This window comes from Montipora foliosa, chromosome 3 (assembly GCF_036669935.1).
Source record: "Montipora foliosa isolate CH-2021 chromosome 3, ASM3666993v2, whole genome shotgun sequence".
Taxonomy (NCBI): Eukaryota; Metazoa; Cnidaria; class Anthozoa; order Scleractinia; family Acroporidae; genus Montipora; species Montipora foliosa.
Window position 1 is genome coordinate 27,418,290 of NC_090871.1, and position 15,119 is coordinate 27,433,408.

Consider the following 15,119-nt stretch of genomic DNA (forward strand, 5'->3'; position numbering starts at 1 on the left):
GCACCCTTAATGGCGGAACAGACTGAAAATTGCTTTTTCTGAGTAGCTGAAGGTCACCTCAAATCCAGAAATCTTAGACTATGTAGAACGTTGTCACATAAACTTTACAGATGATCCTTCTGAGGATAGCTTCTCTCGGGGGAAGCATTTTTAATGTTCATCAGCAGTTTGGTATGTCTAAGGACGTTTTTCAAGCGAGAGGAACTTGGTGTGGTCCGCGATCGCTGCATCGTATCAAGAAATGACCTGTTGTTCCTGATCAAATTCCATATCACACCTATGCACAATACCCTATTGTTTGGAGCCGGCGCGGCAACGGAATTTTGTCAGAAGTTGACGAAGTCGATTCCTTGCCATCCGAAGAATATCGGCGAGTCAGGGAAGCTGTTTCAGGGTAGAGGGGAGGGCAAAATTGCGTGTCAGCATGATATGGTAGAGACGGGTACGAGTACAGGGAAGGGCTTTTGCATCTTTTCGAGCATGTGCAGTGAAACGAAAAGTGAAATTACTTGCTCGTACATGTGAATCTCACACTATGTAAGGAGCCTGGACTTTATTTAGCTGACTTGTAACGGAATTCTGCTGAATTCTCGGATTGTAAGTCTTTTCCAAAGACGCCTTATTTTAGCCTTGTAAACCTTGGTTAGAACAACGTTGTTTTTATACGCAAAGTTTTGATGAAGGTGTCAAGTTAAGATTTCAAAATTCATGCTTGGATTTTTATACGCCATCTTGTTTCTCCGGTCAACTAAAATGAATCATCTCGGGATTAAACTTATCCCACGGCATTCGCTGTCTTGACCGTCCCTCCCTTACTATCCAATGACCCGGCTCAAACAAAATGTAACCCCAACCCCCTCCCCCGAGTGGAGTTTGACATCAGTATCCTCTCTCCGAATATTCAAATTTCCCGCTGATGTGGCAATCGGCGATTTTGAATTTCCCTCGTGAATTAATGAGTCTTTATTTAGGGGCTAAGGCTATTGTTTCAAAACGTCCTTTTAAGGCAATATTTGCAACACCAAACAAAAGCTATTGTCTTTGAATTTGATCCGCTTTTCTAGGGGAATCCTTGGCGCCTATTTTAACAAATTGGGTGGATGGTTCGCTGAGATCTATTTTTTATTTTGAGAACTGCAATGCAGCTCTTCGCTTCGGCACTTTAATTTGGATGCAGTCAACGCAGTCCTCATTTTGCTTACCCCGTGGGGAGCTTATTTGGCCCTCTTAGTTTTTTAAACTTGTCTATTATGCTTGTCCCGTTGCCTTAGAGCACAGGAAATTCCTTACTTGAAGTTTCTTAGAATGAGCAGCTCTATGAATTTAAGTCCTTACCCATGAGTTTGACTTCTGTGTTCCCGGGGATTTTCACGAAGGTTATGAAACATTCCCTGGTGGTCCTTAGGCGTAAGGGACTTTATGTGAGTATGTTTCTCTGGTACTTTTTTTCTATATTTGCAGGGAAAGGATGTTCTTGGTTGCTTTCACGCTATGTGAGAGTCAGTCCAATTATCATTAAAACTGTTTTGACCCCCACAAAGGGAATCACTTTTTTGGTTCTCACTCTAGATTCTGACTTGATGAGGGATGTAACTATCCGATAAAAGAAAGGAAAACTGAAATTCTTGTGTTCAGAAGCTCTCAGTATGAAGGAATTTACTATTCACTTCGTTGTTCAGGTTATCGGAAAGGTATTGTCTTCACTACCAGGAGTTCAATTTGGAAATTATGTTACCGTTATTTAAGACGAGATAAACTTCAAGCCTTGGCCCATAATACAAAGGGTTATGATGCCCTTGTGTCTTTATTTTGCTTAGCTAGGGCACTGAGCTACAAATGTAAGCTGAACAATGTCTACCAGGCGTTTCGTTACACTGGTCATCCACTGGTGGTTTATATGTTTCAAACTGATGCGAGTGCTAGTGGCCGGGGCATTACCTGTGCAACTAACGTTTCTTTCAGTCATGGGAGCAGGAATCGCTGCACAGTAATCCTATTTCCCAAATGTTTGGTTAAGGTGGAGGCATCCTAGTGGTGCCAGCATGCGCCACTCAGGCTTAGTATATTTGAGTACTACAAATGATGGGTCAGCGTCCTTTGGTCTGGACTCCAGGCAGCCAGCCGCTGCTCCGCCCGTCCGCCAATAGCACGCGCAGAGTGCAAAATCAGCTCAAGCTGATTGCACGGCTCATTATCTGGGTACTCTATGAAAAGTGATGCTTTTCTGAATACGTTACCCTGGTGTCTTTCTACTCAGACACAGTACAGCGTTTATCTTTTTTTTAAAATGGGCTGTATTCTGTCAGAGTCAGAGGGAGTGCCCTGCACTCTCCCCGGATCGATCTAGCACTTGTTTTAGAGTTCTTATATGGGGATGATATCGCTGACGTCACCTATTGCAATTAATGTGCCAACCAGAACCTCACTGGTTGTCGAAACAAAAGGTCTTTTGTTCCTGCGGTTGGCACATTTGAATAACAAGAGCAATGTTTGTAAACAAAACTTCCCTATACCGAGTTTCCATCTATGTCGTTCGGCACTGATCACTGCTAGATCAGCTTTGTCTCGTATGATTAGCGCTGAGAATACCTTAATTGGCCAACATCCAGTTGTTCATCGTTTTTTTGAAAGGTGCCTTTGGGAGTAAGCCACCCTTAAATAGGCATTATGGTATTTGGGATATGCAGCAAAGGCTGCAATTTGAGAGACTCGCACTGGCCTTGAAGGAACTCCCGTTAATACTAGCCTTGTTATTAGCGTTACAACAATACTTTCCTACGACCTAATGTAAGCGATAGTTACCAGGAAAAGTCTCAAGATGAGTGTGTGTTTGTTTCTTGGTAGTCATATCAGCAATGCGTTTCAAACTTTGTTCATGGATTGTTTAGAAGTAATTGGTAGTCTAGACGTAAGTTGTAGAATAAAATGAGTATATTAAGACATTGTAATCTTGGTGTTTGGTTGGTGTTTTGGGCTCCTCATAGAGTCCTCACACGCTTTGAAGACTTCATATCAGTACCGGAGGTTACAGTTTATGAGATAGAATTGGAAACATAAACCAGACTTACCTGTAAGTTGAAGTTTGACTTGAATTCTATCTCATAAAGATTAGTAACCGAAGGCATCTGACATGCTCACCTCTCCCTCCCTGCGCAGATTCCCATAGAAACACTGCTATTTCAGACACGTTTGACTACCCGTCAAGATGGCTTCCAAAACCGTGACAAGGCCTGAACCGAATGAAGCAAGCAGCTCTCTAACCTTCCCGGCGTTAGAAGAGTGTTAACATTCGGTAAACATAGTTAGATCTAGGCAGCCACGAGTTTAAAAGCACCGATAACACCAGTATTAGCACTTGTTTGTTTTTACTACATGTATTTCATCCCGACTTTGCTTTTCACCTTCACAACTGGTGTTAAAAAACGGTCCGTTGGAATGTTCATAAAATGGCTTATTTCTTCATTGACAACAGGGTTTTCTCCAAATTGAGTCATTTTCGATGAGGGCCCGGGCGTTAGCCCTTGACACGAAGTACTGCTATAAGCTGTCCACTTAAAACTTCCTCCGATATTTTTCCAACAGAAGCAGCCGAAAAGACTTGTTGTAACTCGGTAAAAAGCTTGAAACAATTAACAATCTTTCGGGTGCACTTATTACACATAGGGCGTTGGTGATAACGACCAACAACAGGCTGTAGTGCCTAAATTAATTTTGACTAACTATGACTGGTTTTCCATTCAAAGTACCCGAAAACTCTTTTTTTGTAGTCCCACAGTACAGCAGCACCGTAGCAGCACAACTGCCATTACGGTATTTTGTGAGTAGACTTTCACGACAAACTATACAAACCTTGCCCATCATCGGTGGAAAAGTTTATTTACAAAATCCGGCCAAATGGCAGTTGACACATTTGACAGTTGGGTGACCGGAAGTGATTTTCATTGGCTAGTGTTGTTATGGGGAATGAGGGCTCAATTGAAAGACTCTGTGTCAGACTTTCATTTCCCTCTCCGCCTTCTAAGGAAAGTCTGATACTCAGGCTACCAGATAGAGCTTGACTTTTGTGAACTTTTGTGGTGCGTGAAAGGCATCTCAAAGGACAGGCACTGAATCAGGCTGTTAGTTAGTGTTGACCACTGTGAAGCTGAATTTGGTGATTCGCAAGTCTTTCTCATTTTGTATTACAGTACTTTTGCTTGCTGTGAAAAAGAAGTTGACCTGAACTCGGAAATAATAAACATGGTCGATGCCAAAGTTACTCGATTTCCTTTACTTTCTTCAGTCCTTTTACTACTTCGTCAGAAACGATGCGTAGTTATTTTGAACAGATCTTACCTTTTTAACGACGGCGCTTACTGAATTCAAAGGGGTTATGAATGTCCGTAAGATCTTAACAAGTGTTATATTGTTGGAAAGCTTTAAAATACAAAGCAATGTATGGCGTTCTTATGCAAATCGAAGCTTACTTATCTCTGAAAAATGCAGGATTAGTCCCGATTTTTTTTTGGATACAAAGAGCACTTTCTAAATTCTGCTTTTTTCCGCATCGTTTTAATCCGTGCAAAAAAATCTCTGTGTTAATATTCACCACCCACAGGAGACCCAGTATCTCGAGATGTGCAGAACCTATGCACAATAACAATAGTAGGCACCGTCCTTAAATCAAACAGATCGCTCTTACTTATGATTCAGAGTTTACTCAAGGGTAAAGTATATAATTTCATCCAGTAACATGAAGCATAGTATTTGGCGCTTATTAAAACCAAGTCAAACGTAAATGCTCGTATCCTCTAACCATTGTTTTTCTTTTATCAAGTGGGGTCCAGTTGGTGGGTGGGAGGGGGGGGGGGGGGTAATTGTCCATGTTTTGTACAATCCCTGCTCAAGACCTACTAAAGTCTCCCTTCAATTCCACGCACGAACCATCGTTAAATTACCGCAAGCATACTTGAACATCTCCCTTCCCCTCGGCAGGTTTTCTATTATTTAGGTAAACTAGTGATACTATTAAATCCCCTCAAGGGGCATCTGTAATGCTTGATGGTCATTTCATTAAAATTAAGTAATGGTCCGGCTAAGAAGCAGGCAGAAAAACAATAGCCCGCGGCAATAGCGTCGGTTAGTTAAAATGTGCCAACATTTTTAATCAAATTAAGTTCGGCTGTTCCCATTGGTGTAAGCAGCTAAAAGCGCGAAATTTGAATTTCAATGAAAAATGTAATCGACTTGCCGTCTAAAAAATTAGATTCTGTTTCGTAGAACAAATCATTATGCCTTCAAAAACTATGTTTGTAAATATCGGCAAGATTCTATGCGCCATTTGATTGGCGCATAGAACAATGCCCAAATTTGGCCGAGAGACAGAGATCAAGGGCATGGGGAAGAAGAAATCCAAAAAAGGCTTTTTTTTCATTTTTTTCTCATCTTTTTTCGACATTTTCCGATATTAGCCAATCAGATGCCTCGATTGGAGTGAAATTAAAAATTAATATTTCGCAGCTTCTAAGTACTTTTGCCGCTGGGCTGCCTGCTTCTTAGCCGGACCATTACTTAAACTCACAACATCAGAGGTAATAAAAGCGGTAAGTTATATCGAGGTGAACCAAGCCATTAGTCCCGACAACATCCCCGGCAGATCGTGAAAGGAAACTGCGTCTAATATTATCCGATCCCTCTTCCCTCTTCTCAACCTAACACTGTCATTGGGGAAATTTCCTGATCAGTAGAAGTTGGATCTGTTCTGTTCACAAAATGAAGACCCCACTCTGGCCAAGAGTTACCGTTCAATTTCATTATTATGTATTACCTTTAAATGCGTAGAAAAATGTGTTTGACCTTCAATTTGGCTATGGAGACTTCTTTCACCAAGTGAAGGTAAACGGAAGACAGCGAAATTCATGCGGACTCAATCAAGTTCCTCATGCAAAACAAAATTACTTGAAATGTTATTTTTAATCGAAGCCTGTCCTAGTGAGGTATAAAACGCTGATAAAACTCTTTCTTATTACCTTTCGAATAGTCGGGTAGAGGTTGATGGGGCAAGGCGGTGGGGAAGGGAGCACTTCCATATAAAATGGACGGGGGTGCTCGTCGTACCTTTTAGGAGTAAAAAAAGCGGCTTTAGTACCTTTTAGGGTGTTCAGCCTCAAAAGGTCCACAGCGGGAGCTTTAGCGGTACTCTTTAGGGTATTGAGCCGAAAAATCATGACACGAGACATTTGATAATTAACTGTTTTTTAATTTTGTCTAATTTTGTCTTAGGCCGGTGTGAAAAAAAAATTATGCCACGCCCAACGGACAGGATCTTGGTACCTCTTAGGGGTTCTTTTCAAATTTCTGACGAGCACCCCCGTCCTTTTTATATGGGAGTCCATTCCCTCCCCCCCCCCCCCCCCCCGTATGCATTAATATCATTACATGGTAGAAAAACCTTAAATAACAATGACCACAACGAGGTTTTCTGAGCCCGCGAGACTGAGCACCCCCATCAAACCATTGTTTTAACGAAAACCGCTGGTCAGCAACCCGCTTCTGATCATTGCTGTATAAAGGTCTTCCTACACGGTATTGCTCAGTAGCTTAACAAAGCGATGCAGAGTGGAACAGCCTCTCACCACCAGCATTGCGTCAATAGTATTACCAGCTGGCAGCTTTCACAGCCAAGCTCTCTCAGATTGGCAGAATCGATTAATCAATTTATATTGTCCATACCTTTATACGCAATACGCAATAGGAGACCTCCACGCACTGCTTCACTGCTCACTCGCGCGTAGCATCTCTCTTAAATTGCCGAAAATTTTGTGTAATTTCGAATAATATAGGGATGTAAATAAGTTTACTGATTCCAACATGGCGGTTTTGCTAGAGCATTGACAACTTGGGAAACCTGATAGTCTGTAAAGCGCTTTCTATCAGTATTTTGACGTCCGTTATTTCTGTTGTTCAGTAGTTATTTTAATCAGCGAGTTGCTCATTTCTTACTCTTGTCTGGGTTTAATTATGGACTTAATAATCTCTTCACGTTTCACAGCATAGCAATCACATAACAATGAATGGACTGTTCATCAGGAAGCATCCATGCATCACAAGAGGCATAGTACTAGCGTGACGCGTGTCTCAGCTGAAATTTCTGTACACCCTTCACGCTGCCAAGTATCGGCTTGACGGACACAAAAGAGGAAGCGAAATATCGAAACTATTTCTAAATTGCCTATAAAGACAAAGATGTCTTCCCCAGAAAACTGGCAAACAAAGAGGCCCACAATCCGAGAACGAACCAAGTTTATGCTGAACAACGATCTTTTCAGCGATGTGAAGTTTGTGGTTCGTAAATCTGACAGCGATGGCGAAAGTGAAAGTAAGCAAGTTATTCCAGCTCACAAGTTTGTGTTGTCGATTAGTAGTCCTGTGTTTGAAGCCATGTTTTACGGTGAGCTAGCGGAAACTAGTGGCTGCATTGAACTGCCTGACTGTGAATACAACAGTCTGCTGGAGTTGTTTCGTTTCATGTACAGCGATAAAGTGAATTTAAGCGGAAGCAATGTTATGGAGGTCTTTATTTGGCGAAGAAATACATGGTGCCTTCACTGGTTGATCAATGAAGCGAATATGTGCAAAGTAATTTACATCCATCAAATGTTCTCAGCATCCTTCCATTGGCTGAAAAGTACGACGACAAAGCCTTGGTAGATCGATGTTGGAAAGTGATCGACACACAGTCGGAAGAAGTCGTGACGTCAGATGGATTTGCGACAATTCAACGCTCCTTCCTAGAGGCAATCATCTCAAGAGACACTCTTACCATGAAAGAGATCGACCTGTTTAAAGCTGTTCACTTGTGGGCGACAAAGCAATGCAAAATGCAAGGCTTAGAAGCGAATGGTGAAGCAAAAAGAGGGATTCTTGGTGAAGCAGTAGTAAAAAAAATCCGCTTTCCCTTGATGAAAGAACAAGAATTTGCAACCGTTGTCGTTGACGCAAAAATATCCTAACTCCAGACGAAGTAATCAACCTCGTTAAGTTCTTTAATTCAGCATTGGGGGCCACCCCAGTGGGATTTCCAGAGACAAAGCGGTCAGGTTTATCCCCTGTGTTTCGCACTTGTGATAGATTTAACGTCCTAAGTCAGACCGCTTTTGTTTACAGATGCACCGCAAAGGACTGTCTTATTTTTAGCGTGAATAACAACATCAAGTTGCATGGAATGTGTTTATTTGGCAGTATGAACAACGAATATCACGTTAAATTAGTGATTAAGGATCTTCACAGCCAATCTACTGTTAAAACCAAGACGGATAGCTTTAGGTCACAGGTAATGGAATACAAAGTTGGTATTTACTTTGGATTTGAAATTGTTTTTGACACGCCACTTGATGTGAAGAAAGACAGATTATCAAATCGAAGCACTAATCTCTGGGCCCAACTCTGACAAGGGAGACAACGGCCTTTCTTTGGTTGACGTGTCTGGCGTGCAGTTTACATTCAAGGAAAGTAGACATCTCGGTAACGGAACATCGCCTTCCTATGGTCAATTTCCCCGATTTGTGTTTTCTTTGTAAGATTTTTTTTAATTGCTTGTTCCGCTACATCTGGCAGTCATAAAACAGCGTTTTCAAACTATCAATCATTAGCAAAAATGACAAAGTGTGACGTGTATAGAAAGTACCATGAATCACATTATTCATTACATTATTCGGCCTGTATATGAAAACCAACAACTCGCTCTTAAAAAGCCTACAAGTGGGCTAGGTGGGTTAAATAATGCAAGTACTGACACTTAATTTTTAAAAAAGTCGCTCAAAAATGATGAAGTTAAGGTGCTAAATCAGACTACCTCACCATTTTTTAGGCCAAGCACTGTAGATTTTTCGACACTCAATTCATGACTGAACAAAATAAGCTTTCAAAAGAAATTTGAATTTCTTCAAAGTTATTCTGAATTCTTTCTCTAGCTGCTAGTGGAGGTGATTATATCCTTAATAAATCATAATTAATAAGTTTAACTCATCCGTTTATTTCTCCGAAGCATTCACAGCTATATCACCAATTCACTTATAGGTTGTACACAAGTTGGGTATTTGCTTTTTCTAGAACCTATTTATGTTGCCAATCACGTCAGGGGCGGATCCAGGATTTTTCTTAGGAGGGGGTGCGCCACTAAAGAATGACGTAGCTGAATGGTAACTTTTTTATTGGGCAGAATGGCAGTTGTATTAAAAAACCGTAGGTCATGTCAGGGAATGGTGCGCACCCCCTACACCTGCCCGTTCACGTCTTGTATTACAAGCACAGTTATCCACTAAATCAATTTCCTGTCTTCAATTGGTTTGTTGAATGAAAAATTTATAATTTCTTTATCTTGTAAGATAATGCACCTGCCTAGTTCCCAGCAAAGTTATATCATATCACGTTTGTTTAACGGTTAATTGTTACATTTTTCTTCTAAAGACACTTGCATGGTTGTAAATGTCAGAGTATTCCGCTGTAGACACGAATTGTAAGATCAGTAGATGTACTGAGCTTCAAGCAGAGATAAGGGATAAATAAAATTCACTCCAACTTCAACTTATCAACTTCATCAGTGTTCCAACTATTACTGAACTTCGTTACGGTGCAAAAAAAAAAGACATTAAGAGCAGAATGTTTTGTCAAAACTCTCTATTATTCTGTTCAGATTTTTTTTGCGTTGACTAAGAAGCCTGCGAAGGGCGAAATCTGACCTGATGACGACGTAGTTTTCTTTAGTCGCTGACTCAGTTCGCTTGAAGTCATGCAAGACTATCATCAACGTAAACAAAACTGCCAATACCCTGGTATCTCCACCACTTCAATAATAAAAGTGGCGGAATAACTTAATGAAACTGAAAAATACGGCGCCGAAAATAGAGATAGAAGGTGGAACTCTAAGTTTTCCTTTGGGCATGATCCAGCAATGAAGCCAATAAAAGATTCATGTTCGAAAAAAATGTCCAGGTGGTGATATTCGCTCTTTAGACCAATTAATCTAGACCAACTAAACTGCTCAAAAACATGTTTATTAATTAGGGTATCTATCGCAAGTTCCGATATAATCGCTTTTTAAAATAGAACTTGAGTAGTACTATGGGGGAATATAGACCGGTTTTGAAACAAGCGTTCTGATTGGTTGATCCCGATACAACGAGGCTTCTGATTGGTGGAAATTTTGGGGGTCCGCCATTATCACGTGCACACGTGAACAGGATTGGTTGAGACGGTGGGTCAAAGTCCATGTGACGTCATAATTGGGGGACATCACAGAAAGTATGATTGGAATGTGGACCGAGATCCGGGGGGAACATGAAGGAGACCAGAGGTGATTTTTCTCGAATTAAAACGGTTTAATGATAACAAACTTATTATTTACAAGCGGGAACGTGTGAGGAGACCTGGTGTCTACTCGTCCCTAAATAGGTCCGCTAAAACTTGAGCGAGATCCAGATCCTCTTCGGTGAACCGTTCGTAACCGTAAGGGTAGGTCTGGGCTGTCGTGGGATCCAGGACCCGTTTGGAGTAGACGAGTCGGTAGTCTTTGTGAGAAGGCTGGGTTTCCAAGGTGTAGGTCTTGGCATTTCTTTGAATGGTGTGAGATTGCGTGACACGAGTGGTACGCGGTCGGTCTAGCGGACGATGCAATTCATCCAGAGTGTTTTGACGCAAGACATCGTAATTCAATTGAGTCATCCCTTCGACGTTGAGGGAGAAACCGCGGACCTTGCATACGACGTGACCGTTCTTGGTCTTGTAACCGTAGTTCTTGGGACCGCCCGAGCAGAATTCCACAATGTGATCGCCCGCATCCAATTCGTCCTTGAAGTCACCGAGATAGGCGCCTCGTGGAGGATCCAAGGGCGGGTCGCCAGGACGATGGAGATAGACGACTGAGTCGGTGTCGAAGTAGAGGACGCGTTCACCGAGATGATCGAGGGCTCGATAGAGACGGAGTCGGGCATGACAGGTGGTGAAGGCGGCTATGAAGATGTTGAGGTTGGGTGAAGGCAACACATCGTGCGTTTGGAGTTTGTAATGGACTTCGACCCGGTCTTCGGTGAGGGAACTGACGTAACGGACATCGTGTTGATCGCTGTCGAGGAACTCGATGAACGATTGAGGTTCGGTGAATTCTCGGACCTGAGTCTTGTTGATCCGTTGCCCAAACTTGCCCCACATGGAGTTGAGCATCATCTTAGCCAGGGCTCGGAGTCCAGGGTTCTTTTCAATCTTGGTGGGATCGAGACGAATGCCTTCCCGAGCATAGTAGGCATCGACGTGAGCTTGTTTCTGATCAGGGGTGGTACATCCTTCGGGCCAACCGCTGGCTTCTTCTTTGATTTGGAGCCACGTGTTCACGTAGGATTGGAAAAGTCCCGTGCGTTGCTGATCGAAATGCCATACTTCGTGGACGTGTTGAATGACGTAACCTTTCTGTACAGCCACATCGAGTTCGGGGGTGCACCAAGTACCCACGAGAACACGTTCTTCGTCCGTATGATGACAGGCATGTGTCTTTTCCAAAAGAGGTTTGGAAATGTTCTCTTCGACGCAGGTACGACATAAGGGAAACGTGAGTTTGTCGTGACTGCGGTAAGGCAACACGGGATGGTAGAGACGTTGGGGTGGAAGGACGGTGCATTTGGCCAAACCAAAATAAGGCGAGAGATCGGTGGTGTCGGGTTCGTAGAGGAAGGTGGGATGTCCCAAGGGATAGGTGCCGTACTTGTTGACCCAAGGATACAAGGACGTGTAATCGTCGTATCGGATTTCTTCCTCCTTCTCCTCGTCGACGTGCGCGTAGAGACGTACGGCATTGGTCCGACCTCCGTAAAAAGCGTCGCGTGGTTCCAGGGGGGCTTGGAGGTGTTGACCGGCTAGAAAGGCCATGATGTCCTGGTTGGTTTGTTTGAGAGCGTTCCAGGTGCATTCCCACATGGTGACGACTTGGTACCCACGGTTGATGAGGAATGTACGTTTCTTGTCGACGAGAGCACGGACCTCGTCCATGGTGCGATCGAGTAAGGTCGGATGCACGTCGGTGCGTTGGGGATGACAGGTCCGACATCCGTGCCAGAAACACCCGCAGAATTCGTAAACAGTCTTGGTATCGGCATCGTAACCGTCGACCGTGTATCGGGTACCGGGAATGCGGTACTCGCCCTCGTTCCGAGCATGCTGGATACGTTGGCGATGCAAGGGATGATAAGCGTCGTACTGTCCGTAGGCACGAGCTAGGGCTTCGTGGTTCTCGTGGTCTTCCGGCGAGAGGGCCAGGTAGGCTCGTTGTCGTAGATGGTGTTCGCACCACGTCAACCATTCCATGGAGGCTTGGGAATGATTGACACGGCCTCGCCATCCTAAGAGAGGTTCGGAAGCAATGGTCTCTTCTTCCATACAGTGCATACGCAAGTAGCGATTGCAGGCAGAGGCGACCGTCATTTGTTCAAAGGGATTGAATTCAGCGCGTGCTTGAAAATCCCGCATGAACGTGAGACATCCTTGTTTCAAGAGTTTCACGTCCGATTGGCAGTAGGCTAAGAGTTCGGCTTGGAAATCAAAGACGACTTCTCGTGCTGCTTGGTCGTCGTACCAGGTATCGAAATCGCGACGTTTCTTGACGGACATGCCGTCGGGCATGTAGAAGGCTTTGTAGGGAAGTCGTCCTACATACGTTTGATGTTCGGGGGTATTGAACAGATGTGGAAAGTATCCTTTCTTGAGTTCGGTGAGCCCGAACGTTTTGGGGAAATCGCTCAGCGGCATCTGGAAGAAGGAGAGCGAATCGATGAAGCGTATGGTGGTCTGTTCATGAGGGTAGGTGAGTTGGAGGACTTTCCCACCGTTTCGTATTTGGTCCAGGTTTCTCTTTTGCCGGTGGAGTTCATCGATGATGGGATAACTGTCATACCCTTTGAAATTGTGAGCGATGACTGTTAGGGGTCGCATTCCGTTTTCGGTGAGTGTTTCTAACCATTCCAGAAAGTGAAAGAGACAGTCATCTCCTTGGAACGACACGGGAGGATCGTCGTCGTCTTCTGTTTCGGCCACCACCAGATTGGGCACGTGACGTCCCTCGACTTGCATGCTCTCAATGTCAAAGAAAACGTGCAAGGGCGGTTCCTCCTCCTCCTCGTCGTCGTCGTCGTCGTCCTCGTTATCGCCCGCCAGGAAAGCGTGCAAGCCAGCGGCCTCGTTTTCTAAGAGAGGCGCCAGTCCCTGACTCAGGATCCTTTGGAAGGAGAGTCGCTGCCTTGTCAAGCGTCGTTCTTCGGCGGGAGTCTTTTCGACTTGTAAGAAACATCGATGGGCATGGACGTCGACGTCGTTCTTGCAGCACGAACATTTCCGATACCCGCACCGATGAGTTCGGATCTCTTTGAGACCACGTAACGTGTGGTGACATTCTTTACACTGACGACGGGTGGCACAGACGGAAGGATGTTCAGGATCCTCGGGTTGACCGGCGTGGGTCTTGGTCCGATGGGTTTGGAGACACGTGTCTCCGTAGAAAGAACGTCCACAGAGAATACAGGGTGTCTGAGCCGAGCGGTACTGTCGGTAGGCCTCGGTATAATCAGGGCATCCGTTTTGCAAGCAGGCGCCACAATGATGTCGATTGTTACGACAGGCGTGCTGACCCAAATGATGGTAGGCTTGGAAACACTGACTGCAAAAGTAATCTTGGCCAAAGAATCCGGGTAAGGAAGACAGGGCATCGTAATGACCGTCTTCGTGTAAGAGTCCTAACAACGTGTCCCCGCGGCCGTAAGCAAAACAAGCATAAGCGCGGTTGGCATCTACGACCACGAGGGTGTAGTCTTGAAGACTGGGAGCGGTGACGAGTTGTTGAAGTTGTTCGGGACCGCAGGGTTGAGGAGGAAGACCGACTTCCTCTAGAAGTTCTTGAGCCGCTCGTGTCATGCGACGATGGTTCCATTGGGTCCATTGTCGGCGACGTCGAGGATCGTCTCGATGTTGATGGACCCCTCGAGCGAGAGCGATGGCGCGTGGACAGCATAGATTCTGGTCATCTTGTGGAACGCGTAAGACACAGCGCTTGAATTCTCTGAGACGCGTCGACGCTTGATGCCCTGGTAAATGTTTTCTTTTGTAACCGGAACCGGTGGGAGCCCCGCGTACGTGAACGAAGGAGAGGGTGAAGGAATCGTCCATTTCAAATTGTTCGTTCGAGTTGAGCATGTGGGAAAGATTCCCAAGTAAAGCATCCACGCGTGGACCTTGAGCGCGCCATTCTCCGGCCCGTAGTCCCCAACCGTTGTAGGCATTGGCGATACGATTGGAGGCTAGAGCGATGTAAATGCGATCGCCATCGGGAATGTCTTGATCGTTGATTAAGTCATCTAGAGCGGTACGAAGACCTTGCACGAGGGCATCGGTGAGACGTTGTCGGGGGATGAACGCTCCGATCTGTCGAGGGCGAAGTTGAAAGACGCGTTCACGAACACCGAGACGAACACTACGCCGTTCGACCACAGGGAGTCTTTCAAAGACGAAACGTCCTGGAGCAGCACCTCCAATTTGTTCAAACTCGTCGAGTGCTTCAACCAAATCACTATCACTATCGCTATCCATGATGAGATGTTTTTTGTTTGAAGAAGACGGTGTGTCTTTTATAGAGAAAGAGTCACCTTGAACGACCTTGACGTGTACCCTAGATGGACCAATCCGGAGCGAGATAGGTCTCCTGGGGGGATGGGGGGGTATCCCCCCAGAGAATCATGTGACCCCTTAGGAGCCCGGGGATTGGTGGAACGATTCCTGTTAAGTAGTTCGATCGAGTGAGGAGTCTCAGAAAAAGTCATGGCATCCGAACCCAAGAGACGTGCACTGGAGATGGCAGTCGCCAGACGTACTATGGAGGTGGAGCAAGACCCAGAGTATGAGCAAGAGGTTTGGGTCAAGCAAGAGAATGGTCGTTGGCGAAAAGAAGGCCGGATTACCAAGAAGACCCCGGCGACCCGAAACGAGGCTTCGTATTGGGACCTGTTGCCTCCCGAAGTACGTCAGCATGTATTGAAGGTTCGAGATCGAGAGGAGGAGAAGGAACGAGAGAAGGACCGGAGGGAACGTTGGAACCCCATTCACGA

The 15,119-nt window shown here is 44.8% G+C and overlaps 1 protein-coding gene and 1 pseudogene across 1 annotated transcript; one reads left to right on the forward strand and one right to left on the reverse strand.

Annotated features, from left to right (window-relative positions):
- The first annotated feature begins 6,850 nt into the window (after nucleotides 1-6,850).
- Nucleotides 6,851-9,543, forward strand: LOC137994688 (BTB/POZ domain-containing protein 6-like; annotated as a pseudogene).
- An 870-nt stretch (nucleotides 9,544-10,413) lies between these two features.
- LOC137995497 (uncharacterized) lies at nucleotides 10,414-14,604 on the reverse strand. The gene has a single exon (XM_068841037.1). The coding sequence runs from the start codon at nucleotides 14,602-14,604 to the stop codon at nucleotides 10,414-10,416; it is 4,191 nt and encodes a 1,396-aa protein (XP_068697138.1).
- Between the last annotated feature and the right edge of the window lie 515 nt (nucleotides 14,605-15,119).